This window comes from Pan paniscus, chromosome 18 (assembly GCF_029289425.2).
Source record: "Pan paniscus chromosome 18, NHGRI_mPanPan1-v2.0_pri, whole genome shotgun sequence".
In the NCBI taxonomy this organism is placed as follows: Eukaryota; Metazoa; Chordata; class Mammalia; order Primates; family Hominidae; genus Pan; species Pan paniscus.
The window spans coordinates 58,846,506-58,865,940 of NC_073267.2; the positions used below are offsets into that span (position 1 = coordinate 58,846,506).

Sequence of the window (19,435 nt, forward strand, 5' to 3'; positions counted from 1 at the left end):
CTAATCTGTGTAATTGTCATTACTTTTTATATTGCTATCGCTCCTTCCTTCATGAGACCCACCTTGCATGGAAGAGGATCAGATGTTTCAGGAAAGGTGATTGCCCTTTCTCCAAGGAATTTCCTTATTTGTGTCAAAGAGAATGTGCAGCTCATGATCCTCCCAGAGCATAGCGCCAATTTCCTCCACGCACAAACAGGGACTGCTGAGGCCACCTGACCTTATCACCCTGTCAAGGACCAGCTACCATGCCAGAGCACCATGTACCATAAAGAGTCCTAATTCAGCCACTAACTCATTGTGACACCTTGGGCAGGTCACACCCACACCTCAGGCCACTGTCTCTGCATTTATGTAATTGTAGGAGGTCTAGACGCATTTCCACTAGGAATATCCTGATAAAATTCCCAAACTTTGTTGATGAAATCTTACAAGCTTACAGACAGAATAATTTACTTACAAGGGGAAAAAAATCAGCCTGCCATCAACCTGGAAGTGGAATAGCACATATGCATTACTAAGAGTAAAGACCCCCATAATACTGACCCCAACTCACATAAGTCACTATTAAATGAATGACTTATATTTGTAGATTCAGAAATATTTAGGGATTTTTATCAGCCATACATTCCTTCATCTGCAGAAAATTCTCTAGGAGAGACTAGAAGCAACATATTAGGAAGTAATTTAAAATGAAAATCTAGATACACATTTAAAACCAGGTGAGATAGAAAAGTTTATGACAAAAGGAAAAGCAAAGAAACAACAAGGAAATGCAAGTAGATGAGTTAGAATTGAGGCTAAAAGAAACACATAGAGTAAAAGAGGGATCTTTTTAAATGTTAAAGAGAATAACTAATAACCATAAACCTATAACATCAAAAAATGTAGTAGGTAAATAGTAGGTAAATAAATAAAACAAAACATTTAGAAATGTAGGGAGAACCTGTTAAACATACAGTTATAGTGGTACATTTTATTTTATTTCGACTTTTAGGTTCTAGGAGTACATGTGCGGGTTTGTTACATGGGTAAATTCTGTGTCGCTGATGCCTGGTGTATAAATGATCCTATCACCCAAGTAGTGAGCATATGATATGGTTTGACTGTGTCCCCACCCAAACCTCATCTTGAATTGTAGTTCCCACAATTCCCAGGTGTTGTGAGAGAAACTGGTGGGAGGTAATTGAATCATGGAGGCAGGTGTTTCCCATGCTGTCCTCATGATAGTGAATAAGTCTCATGAGATCTGATGGTTTTATAAATGGGAGTTCCCCTGCACAAGTTATTCTTGCGTGCTGCCATGTAAGATGTCCCTTGCTCTTCTGCCATGATTGTGAGGCCTCCCCAGCCATGTGGAACTGTGAGTCAATTAAACCTCTTTCCTTTATAAATTACCCAGTCTCAGGTACATCTTTATTAGCAGCATGAGAACAGACTAATACAGCATAGTAACCCGATGCATAGCCTTCCAACCCACATCTCCCTCCCATTCTCCCCACTATAGGGGTAAATTTTAATACACCTCCTTCAGAACCAAATAGAAGATCATATAGACAATAACAGGAAATACATAGAAGAATGTAACAATGCAGTTAACAAACTGTAGCTTTACATATGAATAGAGAACATGTATTTTTATATATCCAAATAATATTTACAAAAATCACCTGTGTGCTTTGTCATAAAAAAATTAACATCCAAAAAAGTAGAGATTTTAGGGCCACCTACATCATCCTAAACCAACAATTAGAAATAACCCTCAACTTTAAAAATTGGAAATTAAGAAACACACTTCCAAATTACCCTTGTATCAAAGAAAATAAATAGCGAAATAAGCCTGTTTCATACCAAAACCTATGAGACATAGGTAAAACATATGCTCAGAAGAAAATTTACAGTAAAAACTAAAAGTAATAATTCTTTATAAAACACATAATAAAAGAAAATGCCAACACTTTTATTAGTTTAATAAGTAGAAGAAAGAATTACTATGAAAAAGAGAAAATTAATATATTAAATACTGGCTGGGATTAATGAATAATATCAAGATCAAAAGTTGTTAAAAGGCTAAATATAAAGCTAGCTTTTTGAAAAAGCAAGTGACATGAAAGCAATTGCTATGAAGTAATCATAAGCCTTGTTAAAAAGAAGAGTAAAAATACACAAGATTTTATGTGAGAAAGGATGCAAATAAAATAAAAGAATTGTAATAGAATACTATACCTCTATACAATACATTTTAAAACCTAAAGGAAATGGATGATTTTCTATTATACTATATATTATCAAAATTGGTACAATAAAGAGCAGAAGAATTGAATAGGGCAATTTCTGCAGTGAAGGTTGAAAAATAATTAACATTTTCCCACTAAAAAATGGCACTAAGACAAATGGTTTCATGCAAGGTTTTAACATTTAAAGAGCAAATAATTCTAACGTTACTTCAACTATTACAGACTGTATAAAATATAGACATTTCTGCATTAATTTAAAAAGCTATTAAATTAATGCAGAACTTTAATATTAAAAGTTATACCAAAAAAGTTGGCCAATAATATAAATGCAAAAATCTAAAAATTTTTAGCAAACATACTCAATGTATGAAAATACATCAAATGTACAATGTCTGAAATGAATTCCACCATGAACAAGTGGGCTTTATTACAGCAGGTGAGAAGTGGTTCATTATCAGGATATCTAAGAACACAATTTATTACATCAACATATTAAAGGAAAAAATGTGATTATATCAGTTGATGGCAAAAAAAAAAAAAAAGCAATGAATAGAATCAAGCAATTATCACCAGTAAAAACTCTATGTCAACCAGGGATAAAACCACTAAAATATTATAAAACATGTATCCCAAATAGGGGCAAATATCATTCTAAATGATGCAATGCCCAAATTACTTAAAATCAGGAAAAAAATGAAGCATAATCCCTATCATCATTATTGGCAATGTTCTAGAGGGTCTGTCAAATGTAATATATATTAAAAATAATATATAATTTTGATAAATCTTTGAGAAATTATATGTTCATTTTTTCCCCTAATATGATTGTATATCTGCAAAACTCATGAAATTCTAGTTAAAAAGTAATAAAATTTACTGTGGTTGCTGGTATACTAGACAACTATAGTTTTTTGTTTGCTTGTTTGTTTGTTTGTTTGTTTTTGAGACAGGGTCTCACTCTGTCACCCAGGCTGAAGTGCAGTGGTGTGATCACAGCTCACCGCAGCCTTGACCTCCTGGGCTCAAGCAATCCTCCCACCTCAACCTCGCAAGTAGCTAGGATGACAGGCATGTGCCACCAGACCCCTAATTTTTTTTTTTTTTTTTTGGTAGAGATGGAGTCTCACTTTGTTAGTCTTGAACTTCTGGCCTCAATCCATGTTGCCCAGGCTGATCTTGAACTCCTGGGCTCAAATGGTCCACCTGCCTCACCTCTCAAAGTGCTGGGATTATAGACATGAGCCAGCATGCCCAGCTGACAAATATAGTTTTTAAAAAACAGTAGACTTTTCTCTATATACTTGTCATACCAGTTAGAAATGGAAATGAGTAGAGAATATTCCATCCTCCTGAGTAAAAATACATAAAACACTTAGAAGGAAATTTAGCAAGAAAAAAATATTAAGGTGTCCAAGCTCTAGTCCAACCTTCAGGCTGGCCACATGGGACCCAGGACGGATTTGAATGTGGCTCAACATAAATTTGTAAACTTTCTTAAAACATCATGAGATTTCTTTTTTTGCGATTTTTTTTTCTCATCAACTATCATTAGTGTTAGCAGATTTTAGGTGTGGCCCAGTAAAATTCTTCTTCTTCCAATGTGGCCCAGGGAAGCCAAAATATTGGGCACCCCTGCAAGTCCAACAACATTTTGTTTGGTACAAACCCCATATTTGGGTCACATCAGACACTTACCATTACATTTCGTGTATTTGTGCCTTCACACATTCTGTTCCTCTGCCTGCGATCCTTTCCTTCCTTTTCTAACTGATCAGCGATCCGCCCTTTTAAACCCAGCTCAAAGCTTTTCTCTTCTGATACCTTCCCTGGGATATCAGAAGATATCCTCTAGGCTACCTCCTCTAGGCTCATTCCACTTAGAGGAATTCCTGCTGGGGAGGATGGAGAGAACAGATTGAAATAAGCAGAAAGGGGGAAGGAGGGAAAGGAAGGGAGTCGGAACAGGGCAGGGAGAAAGGAGGGAGGGGTAAAAGGATTGAACAAATAAAGAAGGAGAACCTGGGCTAGGCACGGTGGCTCATGCCTGTAATCCCAGCACTTTGGGAGGCTGAGGCAGGTGGACCATTTGAGCCCAGGAGTTCAAGACCAGCCTGGGCAACATGGCAAAACCCTAGCTCCACAAAAATATAAAAATTTATCAGGAGTGGAGGCATGTGCCTATAGGCCCAGCTACTCAGGAGGGTGAAGCAGGAGGATCGCTTGAACCTGTGAGATACAGGCTGCAGTGAGGTATGATTGTGTCACTGTGTCCAGCCTGGGCCACAGAGTGAGGAAACTCAGTCTCAAAAAAAGAAAGGGGAGAAGGGGTATAGAGAACCTATGGAAGCCACGAAAAGACCTCATATCTCAGAACAGGTACTGTTTGAAGTCCATGCATTCCTCCAGCCTTCATCCCCTTCCTGCCTACCCCACCTCTCACGTCTCCCACGGTCTAACTCTTTGATGGCATCTGTCCAATTTCAGATACAGACATCAAGGATGCAGTCGACCCAGAGTCCACTCAACGGCCAAACCCATTCCGTCGACAAAGCATTGTCTTAGATCCCATGTTACAGGAGGGTACCTTTAACAGCCGGAGGGCAACCTTCATAAGAGACTGGTCCAACAAGATGCCTGACATGGCTTACGAACGCAAGCTAAAGAGCCTCATGGAGAAAAGCACCGAACCTAAGATGGAAACCGTGAGGATGTTGAAGCCAGAGGAGGTGCTGAGCTGCCGGTGAGAGCTGCCACCCCCTGGGCAGATGGGGTGGGGTCCTGGAACAGGCTTTGCTCACTCTTGTCCCTGGCTCAAACACCTTGGCTTAGCCTGAAGATCTAGGAGTAGGGGCTTGGTGTGGCTGAGCTCCACCCTTTGGTCCCAAAGGACTGCTCCAGGGCTCAAGCCAGTGGGTTTCCAGCAGCTCACCTGCTGATAGACCATCCCCTGAATGGGCATGTCATTTAGCTGCTGCCACTTTGATGCCACACCTTTCAACAACCCTCCCAATATTTCCATTTGTTTCAATATTACTCAAAAAGGAAAGAATGTGGCTTTGTCTTAATAGGAAGATTTCCCTACGATCCTTTGCACTGTGGGGTTGAGTTGCTGGTGATGGTAGCCACCATCCTCAGTGACCTACCTGCTGCATGTTTGGACTTTTAGACTGTCAAAGGGATCATGAACAAAGTGTGAAACCATTTGATATTTACTGCTCTTCCCAAAGAGTCTCCCTTCTCACTTGCTCTCTGTGCTGTTTATCAGGGCTCTCTGGTTTTCAGCAATGGAGCCCAGATTCCCCCATCAAAAAACAAGCATCCCTCTCCCTAGCCCAGTGTTTTCCTTTACTGTAAAGTTGTAACTGACAAAGTTCAGAAACTTTAGCAAATAAGGAAACAAAACAACAGAGTAATGTAGTTGTCATCATCCTTGTAAGGTTGACATCAGTAAACTCATCTATAGGTTTAAGATGGCCTCAAATGTCTGGCAATCTAATAACTCCATCACAAAGTCCTGCTCTGCTCACTGACTGGCAGAAGGATGGATGAATAGAATGGTTAACTGGCTTCCAGATGAACAGGGAGAGATCTCAGCAGACTGCCTTTGCTGGCTGGTTCCATGGGTGGATGACTTTGGCCCTGGCTTTCAGATGGGCCATGTGGTTCTAATTGACTTTGGGCAACAGACAGCCTACCTGGGTTCCATGGTGGGGGGAAAGAGATTTGGACAGGACTCCTGCCCTCCAAAGAGAGGGAAAGAATATTTGAAGAGATAGCATATGAAGTCATTCAAGAAACATCCAAGAAAAGAATGAAGTGGTTCAGAGTGGGATTTATTATTATTATTGAGACAGCCTCTCTCTGTCGCCCAGGCTGGAGTGCAGTGATGTGATCTCGGTTCACTGCAACTTCCACCTCCCAGGTTCAAGCCACTCTCGTGCCTCAGCCTCCTGAGTAGCTGGGATTATAGGCATGCACCACCACACCCAGCTAATGTTTGTATTTTTGGTAGAGATGGGGTTTTGCCATGTTTCCCAGGCTGGTCTTAAACTCCTATTCTCAGGTGGTTCACCTTCCTTGGCCTCCCAAAATGCTGGATGACAGATGTGAGCCACAGCACTTGGATGAGACCGTAATGGGTGTCCCCATATACATATGCATGAGACCCTCAGAGGCTATGCTGATCAGGGAAAAAGTAGTCCAAGTGTGGGGATTGGTGAGGGTGTCTGAGCTGGCCATAAGAACAGGTAGGCTCTGGGAAGATCTTAAAGAACAGTGGCCATTCCTAACAGGCAGAAAATCACATTATATCAACACACAGCTCCTCTCCCATAGTCTGTGGCAAAGTAAGCAACCAGCAGGCAGCCTGAGTAGGGGGCCTACACCCTATACTAAAGCTGGGACCAAGGTCAGAGTTGCTGGTAGAATAAGGAGCTCTCTGGATCACACAGTACAAATGGGATTGATCCCATTCTTCAGTATCAGAATTATGGGGCTCTAGCTAATATTCTAAATCAATGGTCTGATTTTTAAATTGTGTGGATATTATTAAAAACAAATGCTCACCGCTATGCCTGCAACATTGCTCAGCGATTATTTCCACTGTCTGTATCTTTCCCGGCCCATGACCTCTCTCAGTGTATGTGCGCATGACAGTGACAAATCACATAACAATTCACATTCTGTCTTTTCTCCCCACTTGGTTTTGTCACAGCCACGTGGCACCATCTTCTTCCTAATGCCATTCTAACTATGGCCTTTTAATTAAGATCCTTGACATGAGGTAGTCCATTATCAGATTGACCAATTCTCTGTTGGTGGATTTACTCATTTTCCTGTTGTTGACAATCTCAAAATGAACATCTTTTATTTATATAGCTTTTCTTTCCATTGACTTCTCTTCTTGGGATATATCGAGGACCTGAGTGGGGTTACTGAGTCAAAGATAATGAATGTTTTTTCTCTGGAGGCAACTGACTGCCAAAAGAGTTACACAAACGCAAACTCCCACCGCCTTTGTGGGGTGTCCCACTGTCTTATAAAGTCTCTATCAGCTCCATGGATGACTGGGGGAGACAGCCCCTTGCAGAGCACCCACACTTACTGCTGCTTAAATCTAAGCTCTTTTCAATAAAGTTAGAAGCTGCTGTGACTCCACCTTCAACTGACCTCTTTTGCCTTCTCTTGAACAGATACCTGAGGTTATCCAAGGAGAACATTCGGACCTTGCTCAAGTTGTGCAAGGATGCAGGAATGAATGTGGATATCCACCCCCACATGGTCGAAGAGGACATAGATGCTAAAAAGGTGTTCACTGGAATACCCAGCATGGCCCTCTAAATAGCTCCTCTCGCCACCACCTTCAGGCTCCTTCTGTCATGGGACCCTTCACCTCCAGATGCCATCCTCTGGCACACTACAAGTGGTCCTTCCAACTTAGCGCATCCCTTTAGAAAGTAAGCAATCAGAAAACAAGCCTCGGCTGTGTGATCATTGTGCTTCCGTAAGACTGGTCCTTGACATCCGAGTCAGAACCAGCATAGGAGAAAATGTGGTTTTTCTCCTGACCAAAAGAAGAATCCTTAGAAAGGGTTTTCTTAGGAAGGAAGGCTTAGGAGTAAAAAAAAAAAAAAAAAGTGGGGGGGGGGGGTCCAGGGTCCTCAGAGGGACATTAGAAAGGACAAAGTGTAAAGGGGCTGGTTGAGAACACACACACATGCCCCACGCCCATGGCACGACTTGGCTTTGTGGGGACTTGGCTTCCTTGTGTGCAGAGTGGGGGACTGATTGGGGCAGTGAGAGAGGGAAATGCTATCAACATATGGAGGCAAGGAAGGAGACCTTTGTGTGCTTACAACCACAGACCCCAAAAGGGGACCTGAAACCTTTCAGAGCTGGTAGGTGCCTCAATATCAGCAAGTCCAGGACCTTATTCATTTGAATAAAAGAAGCCACAGAGGGCAAGAAACTTGCTCAGAGTTACATAGATGAGAAACGGCAGGGTTGAGATGAAAACAGTATCTTCCCCAAGTCTCCTGCCCTGCTTTCTTGCATGACTGTGGCCAATCCTGCAGGAATTTTTTGAGACACAGCCTTCCCATCTGGGTATGCTGGCCAATCAAGGTCACAAACTCAGGCCCTTCCAGTCCCTGCAAGTGTTTCAAGCAAGTCTGAATCCCACGTGTCCTACTTAATAGCTGTGTGACTTCAGGAAAGTTACTTTACCTTTCTGTGCCTCTGTTTCCTCGCCTGTAGAGTGGGTTTAATGACAGTATGTGCTGAGCAGGAGTGCTGTGAAGAGCACATGAGAGCTTGCATGTGAAGCAGGGAGCACAGTCAGTGACAGCCAAGAACTCCATACAAATGTGGGCTGTTTCGTAGTTCACTGGGGTAGATGAGGAGCTGATTTTCCAGCCGCTGCTTTTCTGAGAGGGATCCCCAAAACTAGGCACGTCAATCCCCATGGAAAAGCTGCTAATACCAAATCCACATCTGCTCATGGCAAACCTAAACATCTAATGATCTCTGGGCCTCCAAGAGCTAGGCCACACCCCAGAGATATTCCGGTACAGAATCTCGGCTGGGCAACCACTACTCCAGTCAGTCTTGTGAGCAGGTTTTACTCCCTGACTCCGTATACTAAAATAGCAGGGATTTTCCTTCCATGTACTTTTAAATTTCCATATCCTACCCTGAGGTTCTAAAGTAGTCTCTTGAAGGTAAGTAGGTCTCTCCACTGAAAGTCATTGCCACTGGGGCTCAGAGAGAGGCCCTGGAGGCTGCCGGACCCACCCGCCCCTACCCCACGCCAGCCCACCCTAGGGTTGCAGTCACCACTAAGGAATACAACACCCCTCCAAGGAGCGGGCAGGCCAGAGAAGTATGAGCCCATGTAGCTTGCCTAAACTCACACAGCTACTAAGCAGGACACTTGGGATCCAGCAAGCGATGTTTAGACAGAACTACAGTGAGACCCAAGCCAGAATCCAAGGAAACAGCTGCAAAGGGTTAAGCGATACTCCCTCTCTCCAGCAAATACCAGTCCCTTGGGTAGAAACAGTGCTTCAAAAAGGTGAAAGGAAACAAATTTTCTGAGCATCACAAGTGTCAGGCACTTTGTCAATATTACCTCAACCAAAATCAAATCTGAAAGCATCCTCAGAGGCCTTCACTTCAGTATCACAGACTCAGCAGCTAGGGAGAGCACCGCCAACCTCTATCCTGCATTGATGGCCCTAGCCTTCATTGTCTGGTAAATATTCACATTCAGGCAGGACTAGTGATGAGGAACAAATTAAACAACAGATAAAATGGCCCTAAAAAGTTAAATGTCAGATATATTAACCATAGCGATGTAATATGACAGTGACCATTTAGCCATTTCATCTTCCGACTTGTTTTTTCCACAGTTTTCTGTGATATTATTCAGTTTGATTATCTCTGCAGTATCCTTAGTGTGTCCCTTTTAAAAATGCAATAGCCGGCTGGGCGCAGTGGCTCACGCCTATAATCCCAGCACTTTGGGAGGCCGAGGCGGGCGGATCACAAGGTCAGGAGATCGAGACCATCCTGGCTAACACGGTGAAACCCTGTCTCTACTAAAAATACAAACAATTAGCCAGGCATGGTGGTGGGCTCCTGTAGTCCCAGCTACTCGGGAGGCTGAGGCAGGAGAATGGCATGAACCCAGGAGGCGGAGCTTGCAGTGAGCTGAGATAGCGCCACTGCACCCAGTCTGGGAGACAGAGTGAGACTCCACCTCAAAAGAAAAAAAAATGCAATAGCCAAAAATGGACCCAGAATAAGGCATGAAGCCAGTGGCTGGATTCCTTTCTTGTAATAAGGACTGACTTCCAGATGACATGTAGATTTTATGTATTCATTTTTCCCCTCCACCAGCTGTATTACATGGCTGATGTGCTATACTTCCCCTGTGGTCCACTAAGACCCCTGGATCATTTCCTGAAGAGCTGGAGTCATACATCAGTTCCATTCCTCCACAACTCACTAGGAGCCCCAGTGTGAGAAAGGTATTCAGAAAAAAGGGAAGCCCAGCCCTTCTGATGTCACAGAGAAGCTGAGGGAGATGTCAGCATTTTGGCCTTAATCAGGAGCTCTCCTCACTGTGTTGTGCTTGGTAGTAGCAGGAGGATGTGTGTAATCCCAAATGCTGCATCCACTCTCAGCTTCTCCAAATCCACCCAGGGCCCACATTGTCCCTGACTTTTCACAGGTTTCGATTCATGTGCAGTCAGAGAAAGAGGGCAGACCTTGATCTCCTCTAGTCCATTGGCCTCCAGTCATATTCCTCAATCCTAACACTCAGCCATTACATAGTTACTAAGCACCCACCTATGGGTGTGACATCCCTGCCCCTATGGGAGTCCAGGGATGCAGTCATTAAGAAAACCTGGTCCTGCCCACATGCGGTTTACAGTCCTGAAGACAGAGGAATAACAAGCTATTTGAGAGCACCACATGATGAGTGAGGTGAAGGGAATCAAATGTCCTCGGAGAACAGGGGGAGGAGGCCCTTCACCATGGACTGGGAACAGCAGATGATGGAAAAGCTTCTCAAAGGAGAAGATGTCTAACGTCACACTTTTATGGATAAATAGGAGTTTCCAAGATCTTTGTATAGGAGGAAAGAGCAGACAGAGGGAACAGAATGTACAAAGGTTCAGAGGCCAGAGACAGCGTGGCATGGCAGGAAAGCTGCAGGTAGGTCAGTCTGGATGGAGTGGATGATTAACAGGAAGCACAGTGGCAGGAGATAATATGCTCAAAGGGTTTGCAAGCTTCACGACAAAGGCTCCCCTCACCCCCGAAGGTTATTGTTATTCATTTGTTATTCATTCATTTAGCAAATATTTATTGAACACCTACTATGTGCCAGAAACTGTTATAACTACTAAGGCCACGGCAGTGAATCAAAGCATTCCTTTGATTTGAGCTTACGTTCTAGTTGGGGACACAAATAATATGCACTTCAGCAAAAGGCTTTTTTTGCAAGTAATGACAAAGATTTTAGCAAGTAATGAGAAACTAAAAATGGTGGAATGCAAGAAAAGTGACTGGGAGGAGGGTAGGAGAGGATGGCTTTAGCCAATGTGGTCAGGCCAGGCCTCATGGAGGAAGTGATTGGGTTGGCACCTGAAAGATGAGAAGGAGCCACCACGAGCAGACCTGAAGGGACAGCTGCAGCAGAGGGGATGGCAAAAGCCAAGGCATGTTCATGGGACTTGCAGGAAGGTCAGTGTGGTGGAAGCAGAGTGAACAAAGGAGAGAGTTGGGAGAACTGATCAGGTCAGGCCTTGGAGGCTATGGTCCTGAGTTTGGAGATCATTCTAGTTGCAACAGAAAATCATGTTGGAGGGCAATAAGTACGAGGAGAGGCCCCTCTGGCTTCTGAGAGGAGAAAATATTCTGTGGGAAAGAAGGAGAAAGCCTGGAGATGATTATGGAGGTATATCAGTCAGCTACAGCTGTGTAACAAATAACCTCCAAAATATAGTTTAAAACAACACAAATTCTCATGATTCCACTGGTCAATTGAGCATCTCTGCTGATCTTTGTTGGCCAGGCTTAGCTGAGCTAGGCTGGAGTTACACGTCTGCAGTCAGCTAGTGGGTTAACTGGGTCTGGCTGGTCTAGTGTGGCCTTGTCTGGGCTGGCTAGCCTCTGTTACATGCAGATCTTCCTCTAACAAGCTAGCCTGGGCTTGTGCTCATGGTGGCAGCATTCCAAGAAGTACACAAGGTCTCTTGAGTACTAGGCTCAGAAATGGCACACAATCACTCCCACCTCACTCTAGTCTTCAGTGCCCAACACAAGTCCCAAGGTCAGCTCAAATTCAAGGATGGAGAAATAACCTGTACCTATAGAAGGAAAGAGTTTCAAATAACTTGGATGCAGGGAGCAGTCCAAGACTGTGGGAAATTCTGCAATCAGCCTACCTCAAGAGGCTAGTGTGCAGTTCAAGAAAGACAAGGTTGGAGGCTTAAAGTAGGATGGCCATGATAGAAGCAAATTATTGAGAATGTATTTTGGAAGTAGAGCTGAAAGAATTTGTCACCAGGTTGAGTGTGGACAAGAGGGAGAAGACTCAGGAATGACCCTTGAGCCATCCTTTGGCCTGAGTGACTGTCGGGTGTGCCATGAAATGCAGTGGGAAAGAGCAAAAGAGAGAAAGGCACGAGTCAGGATTTGGGTTAGAATTGGTTAGATGGGAGATGCTGCCAGTATCCATGATGTTCCAGGGGTCATGAGGAACCACTAATGGGTTTGGAGCAGGAAATGATGTGGTGAAGGACAGATTGGAGAAGCAAGCCCAGAGACAGGGTACATTCGCTTCTCAGAGCTGCTAGAATGAAGTACAACAACTGGGTGGCTTAACACAACAGATTATTTCTTCTTCTTTTTTTTTTTTTTTTTTTTGAGATAAGGTCTCACTCTGTCACCCAGGCTGGAATGCAGTGGCATGATCACAGCTCACTGCAGCCTTGACTTCCTGGGTTTATGCAATCCTCCAACCTCAGCCTCCCTAGTAGCTGGTACTACAGACATGTACCACCACACCCAGCTATTTTTTGTAGAGACAGGGCTTCACCATGTTGTCCAGTTGGTCTCAAACCCCTGGACTCAAGCAGTCCTCCAGCTCTGGCCTCCCAAAGTGCTGGGATTACAGGTGTGAGCCACCACACCCAGCCCAGGCATTTTTCTCACAGTTCTGGAGAGTAGAAGTCCAAAGTCCAGATGTTGGCAGGACTATGCTCCCTCCAAAACCTCTGGGGGAGAGTCTTCCTTATCTCTTTAGCTTCTTGCAGCCACAAGCATTCCTTGGCTTGTGGCAGCACAACTCCAGTCTCTGCCCCCATCTTCACAGGGCCCTCTTCTCCATGTGCCTCTGTCTCTTTTTAAGGGCACCAGTCCTATTACATTAGAGCCCACTCTATTAACATGATTATATCTGTAAAGTCTCTGTTTCCAAATAAGATTATTCCCAGGTATCAGGGGATAGAACTTCCACACATCATTTGGAAGAACACAACCAACCCATAATACAGAGACCAAAGGTGGAGTCAGAGGCCCAGGGATGGGTGGAGTATCCCCCTATGATTCCCCTGAGTTCATGGTAGAGTTGCTGCTGGAACCCACATGCTTAACGCTCTCCTCGACCTGTCCCCACAGCCACATCCTGCTGCCCATCTGTGCCCAGTGAAAGTACCAGAGCTTGAGCCCCAGGCTGATGGCCCTGGGAGGCAGGCCCATCCCACTGCCCCTCCAGTGGTACATTCAGAGCCAGGCCTGGGGAGCTTCTCCCTCTGCAATCCCAAGGCCCCTGTTTGGAGACCTGTACATCAACACAAAAACCCTGTTCATGAAGTAACGTTAGCAGGAGGTCTAGCCCAGCCCCAGCTGAGCTGAATGCCACATCCTCAAGAGATTGCTTGGTGCCTCCAGAACCTCCAAGGAGGAACTGCTGTGGGAAGCCCACCTCTCAGACGCCAGATGCACCTGTAGCGCCAGACTGAAGGTTTTTCTTGGGTTCGGCGTGAACTGGAAAAGGGAAAGGAAACGAAAGCAGAGAAGAGACCTTGTCCCACTCAAAACAGCTGAGGCTACATGGCTCCCTCTGTGGGTGCAGAGTGCTTTTATTCTTGGACCTCACAAGCATAAGAAGCCGTAGATTCATGTTCCTGACATCCTGGCCAGGCGAGCCCACAGTGAGTCCTAAGATTCACAGCTTGCATTGAGAAAAGAATTTTTATCAGACAACCCCAAGCCAGCGTCCATCAGCAGACAGCACCACCTGCAGCACACTCTAAACGGGTGTTTTACAGACTCTGAAATTGCCTTATGAATAGTATAATTCTATTGCACTCCCTAAAACAGTTACTACCAGATACAGAAACAGACAAACACATATACCAGGAACAGATTCACACGTGTACTATCCCCTGGTTTATGGCAAAGGTGACACTGCGGTGCAGTGGAGAAATGATGGTCTTTCCAATAAATCAGGCTGGTCAATTAAATATCCATATGGAAAAAATATTGACCCTCTGCTTCCCACCATATGCAAAAATCAATTTCAGATGGATGCAGATTGTGGAAGTTTTTAGAAGAATGGTAGATGACAATCTCCATGACGTTGGGGTAGGCAAAAAGATTTTGAACACAACACAACAAGCTCCAATAATAAAAGAAAAATGTAATAAATTGTATTATATTAGAATTCAGAATTTCTGGCCAGGTGCAGCGACTCACACTTGTAATCCCAGCACTTTAGGAGGTTGAAGTAGAAGGAACACTTGAGGCCAGGAGTTCAAGACCTGCCTGGGCAACATAGTAAGACCTATCTATACAAAAGGAAACTTTATTTAATTAGCCAGGGATGGTGGTGGATGCCTGTAGTCCCAGCTACTCAGGAGGCTGAGGTGGTAGGATCACTTGAGCCCAGGAGGTTAAGGCTGCAGTGAGCCATGATCATGCCACTGCACTCCAGCCTAGACAACAGAGCAAGACCCTGTCTCAAGAAAAGAAAAGAATTTCTACTTATCCAAGACATCACTAAGAGAGTGAAAAGGCCAGCAACACAAGCAAGAGAAGATATTTCTTCTGACAACATATCTGACAAAGGACTCCTATCCAGGTGATATATTTTTTAACTCCTATATATATTGGTAAGAAAAAGGCAGGTCACTCAGTGGAAAAAATAGGCAAAAGCTTCTATTAGTATAGAAACTTCACAAAAGAGGATAGCCAAGTGACCAATAAACATAAAAAATGTCATTAATCATCAGGATATGCAAGTTATAAAACACGATGCAGAATCACTACGCACACACTAGAATGGCTGAAGACTGGCAATGGCAAAGCCCATTGGTGAGAATCTGGAGCAATCAGAACTCTCACACTCTTGCCATTGCCCCTGCAGGTTGGCACAACCACTTAGGAAAACTGGGAGCATCCAGTAAAGTTGAATATACACTCCTCTATGGTCTGGTATTTCCTATGCATACATACTGAACAGAACTGCATGCACATGTGCACCAATAGATGTAAGCACCAATGGACGTGTGCACCAATAGACGTGTGCACCAATGGATGTGTGCACCAATAGACGTGTGCACCAATGAACGTGTGCGTCAATAGATGTGTGTGCCAATGGACGTGTGTGCCAATAGACGTGTGCATCAATAGACATGTGCGCCAATGAACGTGTGCATCAATAGACGTGTGCATCAATGGACGTGTGCGCCAATGAACGTGTGCACCAATAGACGTGTGTGTTAATGGACATGTGCGCCAATGGACGTATGAACCAATGGACGTATGCGCCAATGGACGTGTGCACCAATGGACGTGTACACCAATAGACGTGTGCGCCAATGGATGTGTGCACCAATAGACATGTGCTAACTTTTGCAGCAACTTTATTCTATATAACCAAGAACTGGAATCAACCCAAATATCCATCAGTCAACAGTAGAAAGCATATCTTGCAGTATAATCATGCAATGGAATACCGCATGAAAACAAGAATGACCAAACAATATGGATGCATTATACACAACATATTCTGCAAAAGTAGCAAAATACAAAAAAGAACACCTGTGGAGTTCCATTTATACAACCTTCAACCCAGGCCAAAAAAAAAAAAAAAATAGAACCTAGACCTAATCTATAGTGTTGGAAGTCAGGATGGTGGCTATCCTTGGAAGAGGGGGTATGTGATCCACTGGAGGCCAGTTAGCTTAGAAAATTCATTGAGCTGTGCACTTGGGATTTATGCCCTTTATATGGGTATATTGTACTTTAGTTAAAAGTACATTTTAAAAAGAAATATACTAAGTGTTTTTTGTTTTAAAAAAAAGTTCCGGTTTCGTTTGCTAAAAAAATAGGCTCCTCAATGGTGAAGCTATTCTAGTTCCTTCCACCTCCCAGAGGCAGAGGCTAAACCTAAGTCCCTTAAGGCCTGGCCCATGTCCTCCAGGTGTGCAATGACTGTGGCAGGGCGTGGCCTTGTGCAGCTGCTGGAGTAAATTTCTCCCCTTCCATTTCTTTCCCTCCTCTTGCCCTTCCCCTTCCCCTTCCCTTCCTGCGCCACCAGGTGGGGCTCTATCACAGCAGAAGGCTACTCTCCTAACGGTGTCCACGCTGTCTGGCCCGGCTGCTGGCAGAGCCGTCAGCCCATCCAAGGGGAAGCCGGACCCTCGAGCCTAAGCCTCGGGTAGATGAACACAAGCCCAGCTACTCACTAACATCACTTTTCTGAGACTTCAATTCTTTTCCTCCAAATCGGGGCAAGAAATGCAAGTTAAAATAACCATGAGGTACCACTCTATGAGACTGAAACATGTTAGAAAGCTAGGGAAGGCCAATGTTGGCACAGATGTGGAAACGAAGGAAGCTTCATGCCTTGCAGTAGGAGTGTGGGCCACTGCAGCCGCTCTAGGTTAAATTACACATGGACACTGCAGGGACCTAGCAAGCAGCCCCACTCCTGGACGTATATTCCAAAGTTCTATCCCAGGAGATCTATTTAAGGACCCTAGCACTGGCAGGAATGTCTGGGTGCTGGTGGATGGCAAAACAAGGTGAGTGAAAAAGATGGGAAACAGGATGAGAAGTGACACTCTAGTCTTAACACAAACTGAAAATACACACATACAACAACACACTGCTTACAAGAACACATGCAAATACATTCAGACAGCTGGAAAAGGATTGGGAAGGGAAGAAGGAAGAAATGAAGGAAGGAAGGGAGGAGAAATAAAATGTGAAAGAAAATACCAAGTTTCAAGTGTTGGTGTGAAAAGAAGAATCCAAGTGAAGTTTCAAGAGTCTCTAGCATTTAGCAGGCACCCAGGAAATTTTCATTTTCTACATGTGCCTTTAAGCACTAACATTTATTGAGTGCCTACTGTGTTTTAGGCAATGTGCCAGGCTTTGTAATACAGTAATGAACAAAGACCAAAAAATGAAAATTCCTGCCACTGTAGTAGCTTTGAGACTTATTCCACAAACTTGAGTATAGGAGAAATGGCAGAGCCCCCTAAATCAAATCACTAAAAATCTGATTTCATGCCCCTGTTGAGCTGGACTGGTGGAAATTCAATTTCCATCCCTTAGTGGGGCTCCGTCTCTTACACCCCCAACGTCCTGGACAGAGCAATACCTTGGGGTAGGTGCCAACCTATACTGGTCACTGCTGAATTGCTGCAGGTCACAGCCCAAAAAGTTCACAAAGTCTCCACTCACAACAACCACTTCTCTACCCCCTACCCCCACCACTGCCATGCTTTCTTCTGAGGCTTATGCCTTCCTCTCACCCCAGTTCTCACCTCAAAGAGCATGGGCTTCCAGACCAACACAGGCAGGCTGTCTGCAGATCCCTTCAACTCCCTGCTTGGCAGCAGAACCTTTCTGTGGCAGGTAACTGAGCGCAAAGCTACTCTCCTCTGGGAAGGTGGGCAAGGGAGGGAGACAGAGAACAAAGGTCATCAATCTCAGGCTTTCAAAATCTTCTCCAAGACGATGAACAAAACACAAGTCAAAATCACAAGAAGCAGCCCTGACTTCATTCTTATTTCTAGGATTTTAATTTACCCAATATGCACTGGTTGAGCACTTACTGAATGACGTGTGTTCCAGGGCCTAATATGAGTGGTGTGGTTTCTGATGACATGTGAAGATGATGCTAGCGATGGCTGCACCTAACTTTGGCAAAAAAAGGAAAATATATGTGCATGTGTATATGTATGTATGTTTATATATGTATTGGTGTATGTGCATGTGGTGTGCATACGTGTGTGTTTATATGTATATATGTATATACGTATATATGTGTGTGTGTTCCTACGTGTGTGTGCGTGATGTCAAGTAGCTTCTGGAAATCAGTCCAATCATTTCCTGGTCTAGTCTCTCTGGTTCAAGATACAAATTCCAGAAAGAGGGTCTCATTGTCCTCTCTAGGGTCAAGGCCCCCATCCCTTGGCCCAGGGAAGATGGAGCACCTAAAGTGCCAGTTCTACCAAGGCCACACACAGTGGAAGAAGGGTAGTTTCTGAGGAGAACTGAGATACTTATTGGTTCTTTTGCTGGCTAATAATTTCTCCCCAAACAATAACAAATATGTATCATCCCACATGGTTCCTGTGGGTCAGGAACACAGTGGGGTAGCTGGGTCTGTGATGAGGTTGGTGTCAATCTGTCAGCAGAGCTGCAGTCATCCAAAGGCCTGGCTGGGCTGGAGGATCCGTTACCAAGGTGGCTTAGTCTCACAGCTGGCCAGCTGGTGCTGGCTGTTGGCTGAAGGTTTCAACACCTCTCCACATGGGCCTCTTCATGGGGCTACTTGAGTGTCCTGACAACATGGCGGTTGGCTTCATCTGAGCAACCAGCCCAAAAGGGAACAGGGCAGAAGCTAGAGGGCCCTTGTTGCTGTCCCCTGGGAAGTCACACACCCTGCTGCATTGCCTCACTTCTGTAATGTCTTATTGGTCACACAACTCAGCCCTGGTCAGTGTGGGAGGGAACAACACAAGGGTGTGGAGACCAGGAGCCAAGCATCACTGGGGGCCATGGTGAGGACTAGAGACCACAGGTGCCATTACAGAAGGAAGCAGACCTGGAGGCAAGGCAGGCAGGAATGACAGATACTGACCACAATGATGATGTCTTTGGAGCTCACAGTCTAGAGGAAGACAGAAGAAAACAATGCCCTCGTTAATTCATAATTACTCAGCTAAGAACACCCTAGTAATGGGGGAAAAAAAAAGAGGGTAGGACCCAAGAAGGGGCAGCAACTGACCTTCTCTGGAGGAGTCATGGGGGTACTTGCAGAGGTGGTGACATTTGCATTGGACCTTGTAGGGAAATAAAAGGTGGGATGAGGGCACCCCAGGCAAAGGCGGGAGTTGGGAAGTGGGTGGAATCTAGCTTTGCTGAGTGGTTGAATGGGGACAGCACAGGAGAGTGGGCAGAAAAAGACTTTCAAGCTTCCCAAGCCCCACCTGCCTGTGGGGGACCTGCTCCCAGGCCCTCCTCTGCTTCCTGCCCCCACAACTCAAGATCTCTGGCTGCCAAGGGAGAATAGGCCTGGTTTCTCTGCAACCAGGACCCATCTTCCCCAGTGAACTGGCCCTCTAGGAGGACAAGTTATGGGCCCTGCCCTTCTGGGAGAAAGGCCT

The 19,435-nt window shown here is 44.6% G+C and overlaps 1 protein-coding gene across 2 annotated transcripts in view; it reads left to right on the forward strand.

Moving 5' to 3' along the window:
* The window catches only part of C18H16orf78 (chromosome 18 C16orf78 homolog), a 34,392-nt gene extending 17,908 nt beyond the window's left edge, over nt 1–16,484 (forward strand). Inside the window, exons 4-6 of one of the 2 annotated variants that reach the window (XM_055099190.2) lie at nt 4,722–4,977; nt 7,430–7,544; nt 13,428–16,484. In XM_055099190.2, coding sequence (XP_054955165.1) covers nt 4,722–4,977; nt 7,430–7,544; nt 13,428–13,664 — 608 coding nt within the window. In that variant the 3' untranslated portion in view covers nt 13,665–16,484. Of the gene's footprint in view, nt 1–4,721; nt 4,978–7,429; nt 8,448–13,427 lie in introns of those variants that run through there. The other variant, XM_003819805.5, reaches the window with a different exon arrangement.
* The last annotated feature ends 2,951 nt before the right edge of the window (nt 16,485–19,435 follow it).